The sequence below is a fragment of the Myotis daubentonii genome, chromosome 21, assembly GCF_963259705.1.
Source record: "Myotis daubentonii chromosome 21, mMyoDau2.1, whole genome shotgun sequence".
NCBI lineage: Eukaryota > Metazoa > Chordata > Mammalia > Chiroptera > Vespertilionidae > Myotis > Myotis daubentonii.
The window spans coordinates 17,114,175-17,135,426 of record NC_081860.1 but is presented as its reverse complement, the minus strand read 5'-3'; the positions used below and the strand labels follow the sequence as shown (position 1 = coordinate 17,135,426).

At 46.4% G+C, this 21,252-nt stretch overlaps 1 protein-coding gene across 6 annotated transcripts in view; it reads right to left on the bottom strand.

Moving 5' to 3' along the window:
* LOC132222816 (tight junction protein ZO-1) overlaps positions 1-21,252 on the bottom strand; it is a 55,408-nt gene that overhangs the window by 17,652 nt on the left and 16,504 nt on the right. For all 6 annotated transcript variants that reach the window (XM_059678050.1, XM_059678051.1, XM_059678052.1 and 3 more), the window contains exons 2-15: positions 20,993-21,049; positions 13,394-13,518; positions 12,137-12,239; positions 10,411-10,687; positions 8,595-8,698; positions 7,840-8,008; positions 7,147-7,294; positions 5,514-5,653; positions 4,570-4,675; positions 3,608-3,758; positions 1,784-1,892; positions 883-1,102; positions 424-608; positions 228-323 (exon numbers count right to left, since the gene is read on the bottom strand). In XM_059678050.1, the coding sequence (XP_059534033.1) occupies positions 228-323; positions 424-608; positions 883-1,102; positions 1,784-1,892; positions 3,608-3,758; positions 4,570-4,675; positions 5,514-5,653; positions 7,147-7,294; positions 7,840-8,008; positions 8,595-8,698; positions 10,411-10,687; positions 12,137-12,239; positions 13,394-13,518; positions 20,993-21,049 (1,990 nt within the window). The remainder of the gene's footprint in view (positions 1-227; positions 324-423; positions 609-882; positions 1,103-1,783; positions 1,893-3,607; positions 3,759-4,569; positions 4,676-5,513; positions 5,654-7,146; positions 7,295-7,839; positions 8,009-8,594; positions 8,699-10,410; positions 10,688-12,136; positions 12,240-13,393; positions 13,519-20,992; positions 21,050-21,252) is intronic.

Here is a 21,252-nt window from a genome sequence, read left to right as displayed (position 1 = left end):
GTCCCCAGTGGGGCGTGCAGGGGACAGCTGATCAGTGATTCTCTCTTATCACTGATGTTTCTGTCTCCCTCTCCCTCTCCCTTCCTCTCTGAAATCAATAAAAATATATTGTGAAAAAACAAAAGCAAATTGTCACTTCCCTCGGGTGAAGGGACCAGCCCAGCCCTTAGAGGGGCACTGAGGGAATGAACACCTCGGCCACCCCAGCCCGTGTGGAGGCGACCTACTTGCAATCTGGTAAATGTCCGGCTCCTCTCGCGCCAGCTTCTCTCGGGCCACGTCCGCTATTGGTCCGAAGATGGTGACCGGCCGCAGGAACCCGGCTGGGGAGAAATCCAGGGAAGAGCAGCACAGTTTATACCTTGTCTGCCGTGAGCACGCGGACACTGCAGGGTACAGGCCAGCACGCGGAGGAGAACGCACCTTCCCGGAGGACCACTCTCTCGTAGGCTGGGAACTTGGTCTGCACCGGCTGGGCTGACAAGTCCTCCCTGCTCTTGCGGAGATTCCTCTTGGAGCTGCGGAGGCCCCGGAACCGCCAGAAGTCAGCGCGGTCCCCGCCCGCCGTCTTAGGAAGCGTGTACTGCACGCTGGCTAACTGCTCAGCCCTGCGCCAGAGGAGACACCAATAAAATAAAGGTGTTTTAAAACCACAAAATGGAAAAAGACCCCCAAGGAGTAAAATGTCAAATCCTGGATAGAATCTCACATGCAGCTTACAGCTTACTGGATGAACTAAAAACAAGGGGTTTGTACAACTGGGTCAATTACAGGCACAGTGACGACAATGAAGATGAATCTTCACACTCCCAGCATTCCCCGGGGAACTGAACTCTGTCATCGTTACTTACTTGGTTCTGAGAAGCAGCCAAACAGTCTTACCTGTTCTTATTGGGGATGATGCCTCGTTCCACTTCCTTGTGATTCTTGCCAATGCGAATAGCGAGCCAGGAGCCCAGTTTTCCATTGTACAGGGTATCCACGACCCGGAACACCTCGCCTTTGTTGAAACTAAGTCCATACGGAGATTCCTTCTCGTATTCAAAGTGGGTTCTGATATAGAAAGAATCTCCTACATCTGATTCTACGATGCGGCGATAAACTAAAAAGAATCAAGACAAAAACATTATCAATAGCTAGTGGGGTAAGAAATGAAGCTGACGAGAATTCACAGCGCGAAGAGGCCACTGATAATATTACCAAACGTAACAGTGTCAACAAACACTGACCCTGACCGTGCTGGGCACTTGGCCACATGTACACCACCATCACCTCACGAGATGGGAACGCCCAGCACCTTCACTTTGCAGGTGAGGTGCTGGGAGGGGGTGTGGGTGCTACTGGCACTGGTGGGTGGAGGCCAGGGATGGTCCCTAATGTCCTACGAGGCACAGAACAGCCCCACCACAAAGAAGGCCTCAGCCCACATGTGTGCCGAGGCTGGGAGCCCTGTTCTACACGGACAGGCACCTGTTTAACCAGAGAACACCAGGCATCCTGGGGCGTGAACATGAACAGACACCAGAGCACTGCCTAGACAACGTCGCCACAAAATTGTGTGCTTCTGCGTGGTTCTGCCGGCTAACACACAAATGGGATTTTCCCGAGCCTTGCCCTGGGTTGGTCGGCATCCTACTTAAGCTAGAACACGCTAAGGCTGGTTGGTCCTACCACGGCGCTGTGAGATGAACACGTTCATTTACCCCTCGACTCTGAGCGCCTTATTGAAATGGAAATAAACTCCTAACTCAGTCCCCAGCTCCCACAGCCCGCGCCCGCTCACCGTCCTTCTTCTGCTGCGCCAGGATGGTCACCTCCTCCCCCCGCGGCAGGTCCAGCAGGAAGAGCACGGCTTCCTCGCGGATGATGTTGGTGAAGTCGACGTTGTTGACCTGTCAAAACGCCGTTCACAAGTCACTCAGGCCGTACTTAAGGGTCACAAAGTGCTTCTCTACACAGGAAGCAAATATTCTGTTTACCCAACTTAAAAAGATCACATCTGTAAGATGGAAACATTTACTCTGAAGAAAGAATATACTACAATTTAAAGCAAGCAAAAACCAAGTAAAGCAAGTGAAGGTGCAAGTTCATTTAAAGAGCAGTCACCACGCATCCTGACTTTAAAGACCATTCAGTGCAAAATCTAACCAATTTAGACCAAAGACAACTTCTAATTCCAAATATCTATTATTACTGGAAAATCTCTGCCTTTAAAATTTTAAGTTGTAAGTTCTGTAAATGTGCAAAGAGCCCTACTTTACTAGACGCTGCTAAAGGAATCAGAAGGAAATGAGATGGGAAAGGAACAGCGGACGTGCTCGGCATCGCTGAGAACGTCTGCAGGACGGCTGTAGGCTCAGCGGCTGCCAGTCAACAGTGACTTGTATCAGCCGGTCCTGAGGACCAGCAGGGCCTCGTCCAGGTGTCAGTGTGACTGTGCGCTGGGTAACAAAAAAACAGTAGCGTGCACTACTTGGACAATCCGAAACAGTGTTAAATGGATGTATTCCCTAAGTTTAGAAGAGTCATTAAGAAAGGCAGGAAAGAGCACCCAAGATCAGAGGAGGACAGAACGGCCGTGTGTGGAGCCCCAGGAAGGTGTTCCAGAAGGACAGCAAGAGCTCAGAGCACAGCGAGGAAGTCAAGGGGCGCGCAGGCTGAAGACGACACGAGGCCTCGGATGGCTTAGGAACGTCAGAGGCGCAGCGGTTACGGAGGAAGCCAGGCTACTCAACTCCATGACAGCACGGACCGAAAGGGAAGCAGGAAGGGACTCAAGTTCAACAGCCGAAGGAGAGAAATGCGACAGAGGAGGGTTGAAGAGCAGGAGGGGGAAGAGAAGAACATGGCCCATAAGACTGTGGGTCAGAGACAGAGTCAGGACAAGGGAGGAGGGAGCCTACAGGCAGGGAGATGCCAGGACTGAGGGGCACTGACAGCTGGAGGGTGAGAAGTAGAGCCCGTGCAGAATCTCACACCCGGGAGATGTGATCTGCTGATTACAATGGTGCATGCAGCGGGAGTGCGGACATTTTAAAAAGAGGAGAGACAGGTAAAGATGTTCCCATGTCACTGGCCGCACCGCTAGGGAAAAGCAGGCTGCACCAACAGGGCTGCCCTGGCTCCTGTGGGTGAGGCCATGTCTGCCTGGAGGAAACCCCACCTCCCCGCGCTGAGGGTCCGGGGGCTGGGGGGACTGCGGCCACGCCCACACCCACGGAGAGCAGCGTCCGATGCTGGCCACTGTGAGTTGTGGCTCACGGCAGAGCGTTGCTGCCGAACGTGTAGCTGAACTAACAAGGTGCCTATTACATGGATCCAGGACTTCCTTTGTCTTGCAGGTTCTATGAACCAAGGATTAGAACGAGACCAGAGCACCCGCTGTGTAGCAATACACAGCCCAGCCCTCAACCAGAGCAAACGCAGGCCCCGGAAGTGACAGGCCCGGCACAGCCGGGACTGCACGGATTCTTGGTCTGAATGTTTACTTGGCTCAAGAGACTGGCGTAGGTTATTCTCTGTGTCGTATGGTGGGTCTGCCATGCTGGACTCCTCTTCCTAGAGCTCTACGTGCTTCAACCCCACATGCGTGAGTGCGCTGACGTACCCTGAGAATTTGATCGCCCTCTTCCAAGCCTTCTTTGGCTGCAGGACTATCTTCTAGAACGCCAGCGACAAATATTCCGACATCATTGCCACCAGCCAGCCGCAAACCCACGCTATCTCCTTTTCTGAATTTCACCAATTTCATGCTGGGCCTGTGGAAACAAATATCTCGTTTGAAACGGTGAAGAGAGGCTTGAGGAGTTACAGCCAACTGCTACCATGAAAACCATGTTCAGAATGAAATAAAGGACCATCGTGTCTGAACTGTCGCCCACAGCACTGCTGGAGGACAGCCGAGGGTCAGGCTCACAGCGCCACATCACGTCACCACGGAGGCAGCAGAACTGTTCCACAACCAAGATGGCGTGGAACCTGGTTACAGCATGTACGTCTCAAGCCCATCAACTGAAGAATGTGAAGTGATACAAGGTGTAGAATATAAAAAACTTAGAGATGCTAACTAATCCAGAGCAGGCTCTCAACCGGGGCTGTGTTTGCCCCAGGAAGCGTCTGGAACCATTTCTGGTTGGCACACCCCGGGGGTGAGGGGGAGGGGTGTGTACTGTCAGCTAGTGGCCAAGGATGCTACTACACAAGCCACTAAGAAACAGAGGTTTGGCCTAAAGGTCAATACTGCTGAAATGGAGAAACACTGATAAAAAAAAACGCTAGGGCATTAGAAAGTTTGTCAAAAATCTGGTGTCTAAATAGAAAACAATTTTTTAATTCATGACCTAAAAACTAGGTAGGAGACAATGACGAGAAAAAAGTAAACATCCAGAAAGTACCTTTGCTGTTCTCTCATCTCTGATTCTATCATATAAATAATTTTTAAAACCCAATCACAGCATTAATGGGATGCAGTGTTTTTCAATATCTGCCATATGGTTGGAAACGGCACTCTCACGTTCAATGACGCTTAGCAATGGCTAGAGAGGACAGCCCAAGTTAAAGCCGCGTTACCGAAGGATCCCGTCTTCATGCGTGGAATTGGGCAGGACACCATCGGACGGGCTGACAGGTAAATCCACATCTGGTTGTCCAACTTGAGCATACACAGGCTTCGGTTCTAAAAGAGAGAACATTTAAATGCTGCAGAAATCACTATGTAAGAAAACAGTGAAATAATCAAACAAGAAGGTCTGCAAAACATGTGAGTTCGGAGAACCTGGTAAGGGGCATGTATTACATGTGAAGAGTGAAGAGTGTGGTTAGTTATAAACCCTAACGTCTTGGTAACAGGCATGGTGTGGCACCATCGCCCGTGCCCTGCACAGGACCAGCTGGGAGGGCCCGAGAAACCCAGGCGTAGGAAGAGCCCCAGGAGACTGAGAATATAGGAGAGCCGACACTTCTGCTATGGCCGCCCAAGCAGCCGTCTGTCCTCCCTGTGGGAGATGAGTTTTCCTATTACCCACATGCCACCACAAGCAAGCAGAGCCCAAAGCCTTGAGAAAAGGACCTAAGAGGCATTAGAACCGAAACCTCCAGGCCTTTCAAGCAAGCAGATCTCGAAACCTTCGGATTCTTGCGTCTGATCTCACACACAGCTCTACAGGGCACACTTAACCAGTGTTTATGAAAACCCTTTCATTAAGCAGATAACCTGAAATGTTTTTCTTCAGCCAAGCTAATGTTTCTCTTCAGGAAACAGCTGCAGAACCACCGTCCTCACTGTGAGTAGCTGTTAACCGTGAGTAACTCCGATCTAGAAAAACATCCATGCCCGCCTACTGATCCATGCCAACCCTCCGCCATAAAGAAAATGCTGGAAGTTCAGAAAATTCAACGCAGGAAGCAGTAGCTGTAATAACAACAACAACACTAGCAGCCCTCTGAAGTCTCCCCTGACCCGGCAGACCTGCGGCCGGAGGGCATGTCCTCTGGACTCGGTGCCTGAGGCTCACCTGGAAGAGCGGCTGCCGCCTTCTCGTTTCTCTCCACGGGGCCCTCTTCCACTGCCTTCGGGGCACGATCGTCCGCGTGCTTCACGGGAGGCGAGACGGTCCCGGGTTTGGACGCTCTCTCCTCCTCTCTGCTCCGGTGACTACACATGGATCAAATGAAAAAGTCAGGAGAGTGAAGAAGCTGGGAACGTCTCTTATAAGAGAAAAACTTTAACAAACGATGACAAGGGGCTTCCTCTAACAGCTCTCAGACGGTTACAAAAAGCTAGCAGTTGCCCGGCCGGCGTGGCTCAGTGGTTGAGCGCCGACCTATGAACCAGGAGGTCACAGTTCGATTCCCAGTCAGGGCACGTGCCCGGGTTGCGGGCTCCCTCTCCAGTAGGGGGGTGTGCAGGAGGCAGCCAATGAAAATACTATAATTACTATGATTGTAGTACAATTATTATGATTTCAATAACATTTCAGATGGGACTCATATAATTCCATTACATTTTTCTTAATATTTGAAAAATCAATGCTCTCTTTAGTGCATTTCTGTTATCTACCAAGAGATGGAGGCATTATTCAATAATACATGCAGCCTAGAGCTGTGCTGTTTAACGTATTCTAGACTGCACATTAAAACCGTTTTCACACAGGCACAAGTCTTGGCCCAGTGTGAGCTCTGAAACAAGACTGAATAAAACACAAACTGAGCAACAAACAAGGTCTGAAGAAAATCAGTGTAATAATTCTCTCTACCCATAGATTGTTTTTTAGCTTAAAAACAAAACTATTTTAACATTCTAAACCAGGGATTGGCTAACTTTTTCTGCTGTGGGTCATGCAGCCTCTGTTGCAACCTCTTAATTATGTCATTGCAGAATGGGCTGTAATAAAACTTTATTTGCAAAACTAGGCAGCAGGCTGGCTTTGGACCACAAGTTGCACTTTGGAACGCGTGTTCTATACAACAGGCTAATCAGTCTAGTAAAAGACTCCTATTATGGCTAACTTCCCTGAGCAATGAATTATATAAGCTTGCAGGCCTCAGCAAATTGCAGCTGTGGGACAACTGTTTTTATCAATAAAGTTTTATTGGAACACAGCCAGGCCTATTCATTTACATATTGTCCACGGTTCCTTCTGTAATACAAAGACAGAGCTGAGTAGTGACAAGGGATATGGTTTGCATGCCTAAAATATTTTACTATTTGGCTCTTTAAGGAGAAGTTTGACTGACCTCTGTTTTTCTAGATAAGAAATACTTAAATTGATTAAGAAAAAACAGACATAATCTTGAATAGTCAAAAGAAAACCTACCTTCTAGATTTAGTTGTAAGTAATGCTAGAAACACGGACCTAGCACACATAACTACTCTATTTTGGACAAGAGTGTGATTACTGCCCAGCCGGTATGGCTCGGTGTTGAGTGTTGAGTTATGAACCAGGTCACAGTTCAATTCCAGGTCAGGGCACAGACCCGGGTTGCAGGCTCGATCCCCAGTAGGGGGCATGCAGGAGGCAGCCAATCCATGATATTCTCTCTCTCTCTCTCTCTCTCTCTCTCTCTCTCTCTCTCTCTCTTTCTCTCTCCTCCTTCCTCTCTGAAATCAATAGAAATATATATATGTTTTAAAAAGAGTATGATTACCTGCCGTTGCTGGGCTGCTGTGGCGAATGTCTGGAATGGTCAGAAGGCTCTGACCGCTGGTCAGGAGATCGCGACCGGCTGTGGCGGGGAGCCCTGTCATGTGACCGACCAGAATGATCTGATGCCAGCGAATGAATTTCTGAAATGTCTGTTAAATAAAAGGGGCCATTTAGTTTCCCAGGAAATGAGTTCAGTGAAATGTAAGGTACTCCAATGAAAATGGAGATAAGCACTAAATCTAATTTCATGTAAAATGGTTGATTTAAGCAGTCACTTCAGCAGCCACTGATCAGCAGTGGCGTGCTGTCCACAGGAAAACATATATACAGTGACAGCATGGATGGGCCTGGAAGGCATCATGCTAAGTGATAAGTCAGACAAGGACGAATACTGCATGGTCTCACTTACATGTGGACTCTTAAAAACAAGAGCAGCCAACCCCACCATCACTGTGGCCATCATTTCAGCATACATGCAAATCAAATCATCACGCTTAGACCTTAAGCTTATACGCCGATGCATGTTAATTACTTCTCTGTAAAACTCGGAAAAATAAAATGAACCATGCATATATATTTGTAACTCTTAGATTCTGAAGGCGGCTGGCTTGTAGGAAACTATTTCGCTCAAACACGTCGAGCTCCCTAGCACTTTAAGAGACGGGTCACGTAAAGGGACAAGGACCGCCCTCACCGTCCCTCTCCGAGGCGTTGGCAGAGTGGATGCTGTCCGAGAGGTCGGGCACGTTCAGCAGCGTGGCCCGCTCGTCTCTCTGCACCACCATCTTCAGCTTGCCCTTAGACCTCTCTATCAGCGTCTTGGCATCCGTCAGGGACATGTTTTCCGTCACGGTGCCATTTATCTGCAACAGAAAAGCAGCCATGGGTGAGAAGCGAGTGGCACAGATACAAACAGTAACTCACGTCCACTAGGAGCAGCAGTGGCTACCCTGCTCCCCGGCTCGCTGTACACCCCAAAACCTTCTTCACCCTTGGCTGTGTGATCAAGCCCCCTCCTTCCCGGAATAATAAATCTTTACTATACTGTTACTCGGACAGAAAACCCAAACTAGCATGCCCTGGCCCGTCTCCCAAAGCCAGTCACTTTCTATTACTTACACAGCAAATTAACAGAATAAACATCTCAATAACATCCAGAGCAGCTGTCAACACCACTGGTGGTATAGAAAGGAACCTAGCTTCCTACACCGTGGCTCTGCCAGTGAGAGATACAAACGCACAGCGGTGAGCTCTCTCAGGGTGACTCTCTGCCTGAAGAAGGGCATCGGTGTGGACGTGTGAAAAGGACGTGGCGAAGCAGCCCATCCCCCCAAACCCCGAATTCCAATTCTTTTGGGAAAACTGCTTCCAACGTGGGCAGAAGCCATGCGGTCCCACCAGAACTGGCTTTCTGTTTCCGTTCACTAAAACATAAGAGTAAGAGTGTACCTTCAAGACAACATCGCCTTCTTGAATATTGCCATCTCTCGCTGCCAAGCTGTCTTGTGAAATTTCCTTCACAAAGATATGGCTGGCCAGTCGGAGACCATATTCTGAAAGAACATATTTAAATGTCTTTAGTATAAAATCCTAAACACTTAAACAACGTTTAAAAGTATAAGACTACCAATCACTGCATAAAGAGTTTTAAAATAGCCCGGCTGGTGTGGCACAGTGGTTGAGCGTTGACCAAGAACCGGGAGGTCACAGTTTGATTCCCAGTCAGGGCACAGGCCCTGGTTGTCCCAGTAGGGGGCGTGCAGGAGGTGGCCGATCAATGATTCTCTCTCATCCTTGATGTTTCTCTCTCTCTCTCCCTCTCCCCTCCCCTCTGAAATCAATAAAAACATATGTACTTTTTAAAATTTTAAAACAGAACCAATACCAAGAGCTTATTCTTGGCCCCTCTGTAAGACAGCATTTCCTTTCATCCTCAGGGAGCCTGCACTCTGTGTGCAAGCAGAGGGCAAGTGCGTGGTGCCAACACAAGACCAGCACGCACACCTGCCCCGTGTTCCTGAAGGAGACCACGCCCCGCGGAGAAGACCCGTTCTCTCTGGCTGTGGGGCATGGCACACTGGCTTCCCAAGCTCGAGAGAACACAATTCCAAGAAGCACCGTGCGTGAGGCGGAGAACTCTGGGAAGGGACAATTCCAGGGATGGCCTGCCTTACCATGCATGTTCTGTTTTTATTTTCCCAAGTTTCTAGAGCAAAAGTCTTCCTATCTGATCCTAGTGCCTGTAGCCTTGGAGAGCCATATCCCAGGGCATTCATTAGCACACACACCTGGGTATTAGTCAGACAAAGGCTGACAGCTAGCCAGGTGGGTATGGGCTGGAGACAGACCTGCCACTCCTGTCCTTTCCACAACCAACCAAGGAGCCAGGAATGAGGCAACAGTCACCGCATCCATGGGGGAGGAGTTGGTCAGAGTTGAGGAAACTACCAGCAGAATCCAGAGGTCTGCAAAGCTATACATTTCTTTTTTAACTAGAACAACAACTACAACATAGCGCCAACAGGAAAAGGGTTGCTGCTAGTGCTACTAGAAGGGAGAAAGGACTCTTGGTCTCACTACATTTAAAAAAGAAGAAGAAGGAGAACCAAGATGGGAAATAGAAAACGTTTTAATAGAAGAAAGTTAACAGAACTGCTACTCGAACTTCCAAAAGTTACATCAGTTACAGTTTAACTTAAGGCAAATACACAGAGTGCTCAGAAGCAGGAACAGACTCGGGTGAAAAAGGAAAATGACTTTCTAGGCAGCGGTCACCAACCTTTCGGACCTCACAGATGACCTGTTGGCGGCCGCTGTTCTAGGGGATCGAGGCCATCTACTATGTGGTTTAGAAACGGTCATGTCACAGAGAAATATGGGTAAAATTGTCCATATTCAAGATTTAAAAGTAACAAATGACCAGAACAGAGATAACTCCCAAAATATTCCTTATACTAATTTATTCACTTACTCCAAGGTGTGCAGGAGGCAGCTGATCAATGATTCTCTCGTCATTGATGTTTCTCTCTCTCCCTCTCCCTTCCTCTCTAAAATCAATAAAAATCTATTTAAAAAGGAAAAAAAAAGAGAGAAAACAGGTACTGTCTGAAGCCTGTCCTAGCAGGAGTTGACCACAGCAGCAGCAGGACACAAGAACGGAGAGAACAAGGCAACAAGAGCAAAGACAGGAAGAGACCCATGTTCACTTCTCATTAAAATTCGTGTAACATTTTTCTGTGGAAACAATAAGCAAATTGGTGGGTACCTTCATTTTTCCGGGACTTGACCAACGTGACTTTGGTGGGTCTGGCAGGCTGGCTGGAGGCCACCGATCGCCTGTCAGATCTCGGGGACAGGCTCCTCTCCCGGCTCGCGCTCCTGTCCCTCGCCCAGCTCTTCTCACTCCGCCTGCTGACCGTGCCCCCGCGGCCACCTCTGTGATCGTGCACATCCTCGTCGTAACTGTCCTCCTCATTCTCGGACACGGGCTCCGGGTCCGGACGACTCACAGGAATCTGAACTTTCTTCTTCCTGCGAATGGTCTACAGAGAAAAGGGCTGTCGGCTAAGTGGCTGCTTTTCACAGCACAGGAGGCTTCCGTTCCTGAGAGCGGAAAATGACCCTTTTCTGGTGCCACGTTAATTAAGTCAACTATGAATCAGATAGATATAAGGAACAATTATAATAAATTACCAAGGAATACATTTCCATAATGGTTGTGTTTTCTGCTCTCCTGATAAAGAGATCTGCTTAAGAACCAAATTTGGAAGAGTGGGCCTAAGAAAGTCCTTGCTTTAATTCAGAAAGACCGTCTAGGTGCAATAATCACAAGCTTAAAGGAAAACTAATAATTATTGGTGGTTTGAATAAATAAATGGTGGACTCTACGCCAATAACAAAAATGTACTATAGGCCCAGCCGGAGTGGCTCAGTGGTTGAGCATCGACCTCTGAACCAGGAGGTCACGGTTCGATTGGCTTCCGGGCTTGATCCGCAGTAGGGGGCGTGCAGGAGGCAGTCGATCAATGATTCTCTCTCATCACTGATATTTCTATCCCCCTCTCCCTTCCTCTCTGAAATCAATAAAAATGTATTTTTAAAAATAGTACTGTAGTTGCGACCAAACCATAGCAAACTTGCAAGCCCAACTTGACTCCTTAAGAGCTTCAGACCCGTCAGTATCAAGGCCCATGACGGTCCTACTGGACCTCCAGGAGATAAACGTATTCCACCTCCACACTAACGTTCAGCCTAGTGTCAGAGCTCAGACGCGGCTCACTCCTCCCGCACGCCCTGCCTGCAGTGCGATGTCATCCCTGGTCTCCGTGTCAGTTACTTCTCCAGGTTCTCTTCCCTCGTGACTCTGGTAACTGGCCCAACTTTCCGGGTCCACTATTTCCTCCCCTCCCTGAAGGTCAAGGTCGACAGGCACTACTTCCTGGTCGAGTGGCCTGAGGCCCTGGGCTGCCCTTGGCCTTCTCACCTGGTCCTCACTCGGTCTCATCAGAGGGCTGTCACATCTTGGGTGCCATGCTCTGTCTTTCACTTCTGACTCCTTTTCCATATCTATCTTATTTGTGATTCTCCTCCGTCCTCTCCTATTCTCTCAGCCCATCAGTTCTCCCACGTCTGCATGAGAGCGCATGTGCGGTATTCAAATGACTTCCTCTGGACCCTCCATCATCTGCCGTGACAACTCCAGTCCGGAATTTCTCCCTTCAACGGGCTGCAGGTCCACACTCTGCTCATGAGGCCCCTACAAGTTCACTTCGCTGGACAGAAATATTTTGCTTGCTCGGCAATCCTTCCGTCCGCTGCTCCCTTCCTGCGGAATTGCTACCACTGACAGAGAGCCGTGCCACTTCCCCTCCCCTACGCCTCGGTATTTCCCAGATTTCATTTTCTTACAGAGGAGGGACACAGTCAAACACCAGAAATGCTATCGACAGTAAAGCTGTATCATTACTCGATTAAAGGTAAGAGAGACTCACAATTTTTGCATTCTTCCCACTTTTCCTTAGTTGCTGAACAGCAAAAGCATGTTCAACATTATCCATCGAAACTCCATTAACCATCGCAACACGGTCATTTTCCCTAAGAAAAAAGTCACCAAAAGAGCACGTTAGAGAAAAACATACATATAAGTAAGTTTGTGAAGGTATTTTCAAGATGAGTACTTCTAAGAAATGCTGTAATTATGGACGAGGTAATCTATTTGTCTTCAGATCCGTGATAAAATGCCAAACTATTTACTTTCAGATCTCTCACAAACACGCTTATTAGCAAGTACCCACAGGTCACTCATTTTTTTAAAACAATTAACACGTGGCCCAGCCGGTGTGGCTCAGTGGTTGAGCATCGACCTCTGAACCAGAAGGTCACAGTTCCATTCCCGGCCAGGGCACATGCCCGGGTTGCGAGCTCAATCCCCAGTGTGGGGCGTGCAGGAGGCAGCCGATCCATGATTCTCTCTCATCATTGATGTTTCTCTCTCTCCCCCTCTCTCTTCCTCTCTGAAATCAATAAAAATATATTAAAAAACAAAAACAAAACAAAGCCATGAACACACGTTTCCCAAAGGACTGAACAGGTACCACACACACAGAGTGAACCCGGTGGTACAAGCACAGGGCATAAATGACACTATGTCATAGAGCCGGGAAAAGGTATTCTCCCTTTAAAAAAATAAATACTCCTCTTTCCAAATTTCTTTTAATCCTTTTCATTATACTCTTACTTTTTTGCTAGTGTATCTTTGGCCTCTTCCTCTTGATAATCTTACTGAACAAAACAGCAAGGCTCAGGGTGAGAGGTTCCTAAAGGCTAGATTCTAGCTAAAACTGAGTAAACGTGTTTTTTCCACTATTTTTACAGTGACCTTCTATTTAAGCAGCGGTTCTCAACCTGTGGGTTGCAACCCCTTTGGCGGTCGAACAACCCTTTCACAGGAGTCGCCTAAGACATCCTGCATATCAGATATTTACATGACGATTCACAACAGTAGCAACATTAGTTATGAAGTAGCAACGAAAATAATTTTATGGTTGGGTCACAACATGAGGAACTGTATTTAAAGGGCCAGAAGGTTGAGAACCACTGTATTTAAGGTTCATATAATTACTTTCCACTTAGGATCAAGATAAGGAAAAATATATATTCACTTGGAGAACTTCCCAGGTGGTCAATGAACAGTTCCCAGGGCCCGAGGCCAGCACCACGCGTGCCCAGCGCCCAGGGGACACACTTACTGCAGCTGCCCCTCAGCGGGCCCTCCCTTCAGCACGTCCGAAATGACGATCGAGGTCTCCCCGCTCTGAAAGTGGGGGTTATCTCTCCCACCAGAGATCGCAATTCCAAATCCAAATCCCGGAGCCTAGAGGGACAATCACAGTAAAATGTTACTAATTAAGACAAACAGCTGTTCATTATGTCGCACTCTACAAACTAAAAACATTACAAGCAAAAATGACAACAGTATTTCCTCTGTGGTCACCATTCCCTCCCGGATGGTTACTCACCGCATGACCTAGCCTGGAATGGGCATGCACGCTCTAATGCATTAAATGGCATACGAGAATAGTAACAACTGCCAATTCCTTGAATGTTCTTTAAGAGCAAAGATAATCTCAAATCCACACCTCCGCTTTCCTGAAGAGGACATGAAGTATGCAGAGGAGTGTAAGGAAACCTCAGTATTCCGAGGGATCCAGAATCATAAGCCAGAGCAGTGTCTTCCCGCATGTTTTCCACAGCGCCCTCTGCCATGCAAACCAGGAGACCCTGTTCACCAGGGGCTGGGTGTACGTCATGACCTTCACTCCCATCCCAAGCCCTACTCAGGTGGCAAAAAAGAAAAAACTCTCCTTAAAAAAGAATAAACCACCAGCAACTTCACGCCTATACACCTGAGAAAAATGAAAGCATATACCTGCACGAAGGCTTACACCCACATGCTCACAGCAGCATTTCCTACAGCCACAGCAGAGCACCAACCCAAATGCCCACCAACTGGTGAACGGACAAATAAAACGTGGTACATGATTACAATGGCATCGTATTTCCTTTAAAAGAAATGAAGTGCTGGTACATGCTATGAAATAGATGAACCACCTTGAAAACATTATGCTGAGTGAAGAAGCCAATCATAAAAGACCCTCTATCGCATAATTCAATTCATAGGAAATGTTCAGAAAAGACAAATCTACAGACACAGAAAGTAGAGTGAAACTACACCACTACCTTACACCATACACAGAAATTAACTCAAGAGGGATTAAAGACTTGAAACCATAGAACGCATAGAAAACATCGGTGCTAAGCTACATGGGAGGAAAGCCACAGGTGTCTGACACACCCAAGACCTGAGAACCCCAAATAATAACCGGCATTCACTGGAAAGAATGGCAAAACAGCGTGGGACCAGCGGCTGACACGGGAGGGACTGTGCCTCCTCCAACCGCAGGTGGGAACAGGACCGGCCACGGAGCCTGAATCCCGGAGCTGGGTAACCCTGGGGCTCTGCACGCTGGGCCAGGCCTCAGCCCAGCGCTCCACACAGGAGGCGCTGCTGGCAGGAAGCGGCCTTGAGCAGGACGAACAGCAGACACACAGTAGAGAACGGCCAGGTCAACGTGTCCAAAGGGCGCAGAGATAAGATAGTGTCAGAAAGAAGCAGGTATGTTCTGTAGTACACGCATCTCTCACACACACACACACGTGCAAGGAAACTAAGCCAGTTTCTAAAACCTCAAAGAAACTAATTTCGCATAAAAATAAGCAAAAAGAGTGTCAGGATCAAATCCCTTACAACATTACAATAAAGATAAGGAGCAGCAGAGTAACTTCCCCACAGAAAACGAAAGCATGAACTAACTGGGAACTTTAAAAAGAGCTCATAACTTATAAAGAAACTTAGATTATCATCACATTTGGATACCAACATGTTATGCCAAAGATAATATAAAGATACTCCAGAGAGACAGCGAGCCAAGGATTTCACATCCAGTAAAACCGACCTTCAAGTGAGACAGGGCACGGAGAAGCTAGTGAACAGGCAAGAGACAGGGTCTCTAACAGAGGGTGACACCCTGACACTCAAAGCGACAAGGAGCCCGGAGAGGACTGGTGACAGCATTGAATGCATACTTACTTGTGGTGATAAGGTTACACGAGGACCAGGGGAAGAACTGCATTAGTAACCGCTGTAGGAGATGGGTATAGGAAAACCATTTTTTTAAATGGGAAGAGGAACAGCACGTGGGAAAAATGTTAATACTGTTCCCAGTCATCAACACTGACGGTGGTAGAAATATTACTACTCCAAGGCAACCACAGGCTGTGCTGGACTTACTGACAGACTACGGTGGAATTCTAATAGAAATGCAAAATAATCTATTTCTCTCATATATCTTTACCACACAAATTTTCAGGTGTGTCAAAAGGTAGCTGGTTTTGTCCTAGCCCGTTTGGCTCAGCAGATAGAACATCGGTCTGCGGACTGAAGGATCCAGGGTTTGATTCCAGTCAAGGGCACATGCCTGGGTTGTGGGCTTGATCCCCAGTAGGGGACATGCAGGAGGCAGCCTATCAATGAGTCTCTTTCATCATTGATGTTTCTATCCCTCTCTTCCTCTCCCATCCTCTCTGAAATCATTAAGAATATATTAAAAAAAAAAAGGTAGTTGTTTTTTACATGAGAAATGTCTAAGATAATTATTATTTTGGGGGGGGGAGAGTTAAAGCAGTATAATATGATCTCACTTATTTGCATGTGCACACACATTTATGGTTGTAGCTTTTGAATGGAAGAAAGAGCATCCAAGAATTTTCCTCTCACCATAGTTCATCTTTTTGAGACCATAAGCAGCCATGAGCAGCAAAAGCTTTTGTGTTCAAACCTTTGCCTGGTAGGGAAACTAAATTTATGATCAACAAAGACATGTGACCACTGAGTGCTGAAAATGTGGCTAGTCTTACCAGAGATGTGTTGAAACTGTAAAATGTGCATTAGTTTTGTAAGGCTCTATGAGAAAAACAGTAAAGTACATCAATTTTAAATATTGCTCACATGTTGAAGATGATAATATTTTGGATATACTGAGCTAAATAAATAAGATCTATTATAAAATTAATTTCGCCTGTATTTGACACTCTTTGTATGAAGGCTAGAAGATCGTAGGTTATGCATGTCTCCGCATTCTATGGCTGTTGGAGAAGGCTGCTATCAGGACTTCTGAGAGCGACTTTGTTGACGAGGGTGGTCCCCTAGGAAATTAACTTTTATTGGGCTTTTAACTAAGTGCCGAGCGCTACGGGGATATAACGCTGACGAACATTTCCTCCCCTCAAGGAAGTTATGATGCATAGGAGACGGGGTCGACAACGACCTGAGGAACACATTCAGTCACTCAGGGCCAGTGGCAGAGCCGAGCCCACGAGGCCAGGAGTCGGCCTGTGACGGGGGCTGTGACAGCGCGTGGCTCCCAGTGCAGCAGCGACGACTTACTCAGCCTTGCAGAGTGAACAGGATGTCTACGGCTTCTAATGTTCTCAGGTGAAGGGCGTCTCCTCTGGGAATGCAATAGAAGCAGGGGCAATACAGAAGCACGTCGGACATATTCTTGATAGCTAACAGCAGAAACTATTGTGTTTTCATCTACAGAATTTTTCTTCTTCTAAAAGACAAAGGTACTTCTGCGTTACATGTAACTGACCATCAGATGTCAAAGAGCATGGATTTGTCCTGACTGGGCCCCACATGGCATCCATACTGCAGGTCAGTGCCGAAGGACATCGCCTCCAATCACCTCCTTCACTCACTCACCGTTCTCATTCCTCTGTCGATGATTCTCAGAAATGTGAAGCCAGGGGCCGTGGCCCTCCATTTCAATCTGGAGCACTCAGTAAGAGGCAGACAAGGGACTCAGAATCTCATGGCTGGGGATGACCCAGTGGACTTCTCTTTACAATAATAAAACGGAAGTCACTGCTCTACATCACTGGTCAGAAACCCTGGCCTGCAGGCCAAATCTGGGAAGCTGCCCAGTTTTGTAAATAAAGTTTTACTGGAACCCAGCCACCCCCGTGCGTCCATCTATTATTTACGGCTGCTTTTGCAATGCAAGCGCAGAGTTGAGGGGTAGTGAGAGATTTACGGGCTGCAAAGCCTAAAATATCACCTGGCTCTTGACAGGAAAAGCTGGCCGACAATATTCCAGCAGAGCCAGATTTTATTCTGGACCAACTCCGAACACCAGGGACGGTGCTATCTGAGCGTCCCATTCTGCAGCGGCGGAGAGTGAGTCGAGTGGAGTGTGGTTGGTGTAAGTCCGCTCGCAGCGACAGGGCTGTTTTCAAGAACCTTCAAAACACAGCTCCCGCAGGGATGGTGCTGAGACTCCCATTCGGAGAGCGAGGCCCGGCGGCAGCAGCTCTGTGAATGGCATCCTCTCATCTCCATGGAACTTCCGATGACAGCTTTCCGGGCTGGTCCCCTTCTCGTGGCAGAAGGGAACAGCATGGCAGAGGCCAGCTACAGAGAAACGGACCCTCACCTTCCAGACAGGAGCTCTCGGGGATCATGCCCAGTATGCTGAGCGGGTGTGACACGGAGCACACTCAGAAAATCGGTTTCTGATTTCTCAGCGTTCAAGAGCTTTTCCTGCTCTGCCTAAGCTAATGATCTGTAGTAAATACAGTGTTCCCCACACGTGAATTCCTAGCAAAACGAGGCAGAATAGTAGGAAGGAGAAACATATTTTAGCTAATGGGTCTTATTTTATTTTGCTTATTTAAAAACTAAAAGGTACTAGGGAAAAACAACTGGAATGTGATAATGCCAAATTACACCGATGGTCTCAAAAGAATGATCTAGCTTCTACCTTAAGAAATTACTAAAAGAACAATTTAAACCCAACATAAGCAGAAAAAAGGAAATATAAAAATAAGAACAGAAATCAATTAAATAGAAAACAAAACAAAATATATCAATGAAAACAAAAACTGGGCCCTGGCCAGTTTGGCTCAGTGGATAGAGCGTCGGCCTGCGGACTGAAGGGTCCCAGGTTCGATTCCGGTCAAGGGCATGTACCTGGGTTGCAGGCACATCCCCGGTAGGGGGTGTGCAGGAGGCAGCTGATCGATGTTTCTCTCTCATCGATGTTTCTAACTCTCTATCCTTCTCCCTTCCTCTCTGTAAAAATCAATAAAATATATATATTTTTAAAAACTGGTATTTTGAAAAGATCAATCAAAATTGTTAAACCTCTAGCCAGCCAGACCAAGAAATAAAAGAAGACACAAATTACCAATATCAAAAATAAAAACAGGGCCTCATTACAGATCCTATAGCAATAAAATAAGAGACCATTGTTAACAATTTTATATTCATAAATTAGATGAAAGGGACAAATACTCAGAAAGATGCAAATTACCAAAGCTACCAAAAAAAAAAAAAAAAAGCTAACAAAGAAGAAATACATAACTGGACAGTGCTATATAACATCAAAGAAACTGAATTTATAGTTAAAAGCCTTCCCACAAAGAAGACTCCAGGACCAGATGGCTGGCTACCCAGATGAATTCTACCAAACATTTAAGGAAGAAGTGACATCAACTGCACAGGAATTGTTCTGAGGCGCATAGCTGTTTCCCTGACACCAAACCCAGATAAAAACAATACACACACAAAAAGTACTGACCAATATTTTTTATGAACACAGAAACACGTATCTTCAAAAAACATGAGCAAATCAATCCAATATAGAAAATGGATGATATACCACAATCAAGTGAAATTTATCTTGGGAATGCACGACTGTGCTACATTCAAAAAGCAAGAAATTGACCATACCAACAGACTAAGAAGAAAACAATTTCTTGAAAGCTATGGTAGTCAAAGCAGAAGTCGCTGCAGGAAGACAGACACTTAGATCAATAGAAGAGATCAAGAAAAGACCGCACACAAATGGTCACTGATTTTTGACAAAGACAGAAAGAAGTTAAAATTGTATCCTGAATATAGAAAGAACTATCAAAATTCAGTAACAACTCTGTGCACCAAGGGACACACTCAACAGAATGAAAAGACAACCCATAGAATAGGAAAAAAATATTTACAAGTCATATATCTGATAAGGGGTTAATATCTAAAATAGGTAAAGAATTCCTATAACTCAACAATTAAAATACAAATAACCCAATTACAAAGTGGGCAAAGGACGTGAACAGATGGTAAATTTTATGTTTGGTGTATTTTACCACAATTATAAGAAAACACGCAATAATAAGAAAACAAACAAGCCAATTAAAAATGGGCAAGAGACTTGAACACATTTTAGCAAAGAAGATATATGGACAATAAGTTAGCACATACGCAGATACTCAACATCATTCCTCTTAAGAGAACTAGAAACTAAAACCACAACGACATACCACTACACACCTTTTGTGTGGCTAAGATTAAGAAAATGCAAACCCCCAAACAACCCTGAAAATATCGAGTGTTGGTGCGGATACACAGCAACTGGAGGCCGTACACACTGGTAGCGAGGATGCAAAATGGTACAGTTAGTTTGGCAGTTTCTTATAAGTTAAATATTCATTTACCATAAGACACACAGCAATTCTATGCCTAAGGATTTACCCAAGAGAAATGAAAAGTTAGGTTCATACAAAAACCTGCATACTAGAGCAGATTGATTCATATCACCCAAAACTGGAAAAAAGCCAGATGTATCCAAACTGGAGAGTTAGTAAATCTACATTCATATACTGGAACACTACTGGGCAACAGGAAGAAACTAACAACAACAACAAAAGGAAACAAAGAATTATTGATACAAGAAATTTCAAATACGTTAGAAGAGATCAGTCTCAAAGGCTGCATGCATATAGCGTGAGCTCGCTGATGTGATTCTGGAAAAGGCGGAACATCTCTGTGTAAGAACAGAACACACATCAGCGGTGGCTACGTGCTGGGGGGAGGGGCAGAGCTGACTACAAATGGGCACGAGTTTCAGGGTGATGATTGCTCTATATTTTTACTGTAGTGGTGGTTACATGACTACATCTATGTAGCTCAATAGGTTAGAGCATCGTCCCAATACCCCAAGGTTGCAGGTTCGATCCCCGTCAGTGCGTATACAAGAAGCAACCGATAAATGCAAAAGTAAGTGGAACAACAAGTCGATGTTTTTTTTTCTCTCTCTCTCTCTTCTCTCTCTCTCTCTCTCTCTCTCTCTGAAATCAATAATTTAAAAAAAACAGCTGTGGAGACCACAACTTCAGAAGGGGATGGGATGGCTTGCCCATTGCTAGAGGGGAAGAGGCAGCGTAGGATGCAAGTGCAGGGCAGACAATCTCTTACTCTGACCCAGCTTCCTGCTACCTGCTCTGTGCCCATCGGCAACTGCTCACGCGATGGCCTGGGGTCTACGTGTTCCAAACCCACAAGTATCCTTTAAGATTTTACTACCCACGCGACCTGGTTCATTTTAAACCTCAAGCCTACAACACATGCATCTGTCCTCAGAAATGCTGAAGCAGTTTACCATGTATACAGTGCACCGCATCTCTTATCTGATCCCTCCAAATTTACAGTCAATGATTTCTTCAGTCAGGAATAAAACAGCAAGTACACAAATGCCCACGGAAAGGATGTTTGAAAAGTAGCCAGGGTCACTGCTGACCTTAATAACGAGTTTATTGCAATTCTAATCTTAAACAAAGGGATATAGAAAAGCTCGCCCCCTTTCTTCGGGCTTCCTGACATCTGGCTTTCCTCCATTGTTCCCCGCAGCTGCCAATATCCTGAGCTGCACACATGATTTACTGCAGCACAAACTCACCCTGTGAAGCGTCACCGTGTGCTGTTCCCATATAGCCGTTTCCTCCATGGCTGTGCTCTGAGAAAGAAAGAGAAAAACAAGGCATTTGTCTTTTAAGAAAACGTCTTCAATTAAGTGAGCGAGAACAACTAGCAGACCATTTAGCACATTAGAGTCATACTATTAATATTAGCAACTCTGAAAGGAGTTTCATAACCATGGAAGGCTTTTTCGTTTGCTTTTGTTGGAAGGGACAGGAAACTACTCACAGGAACTTCCTG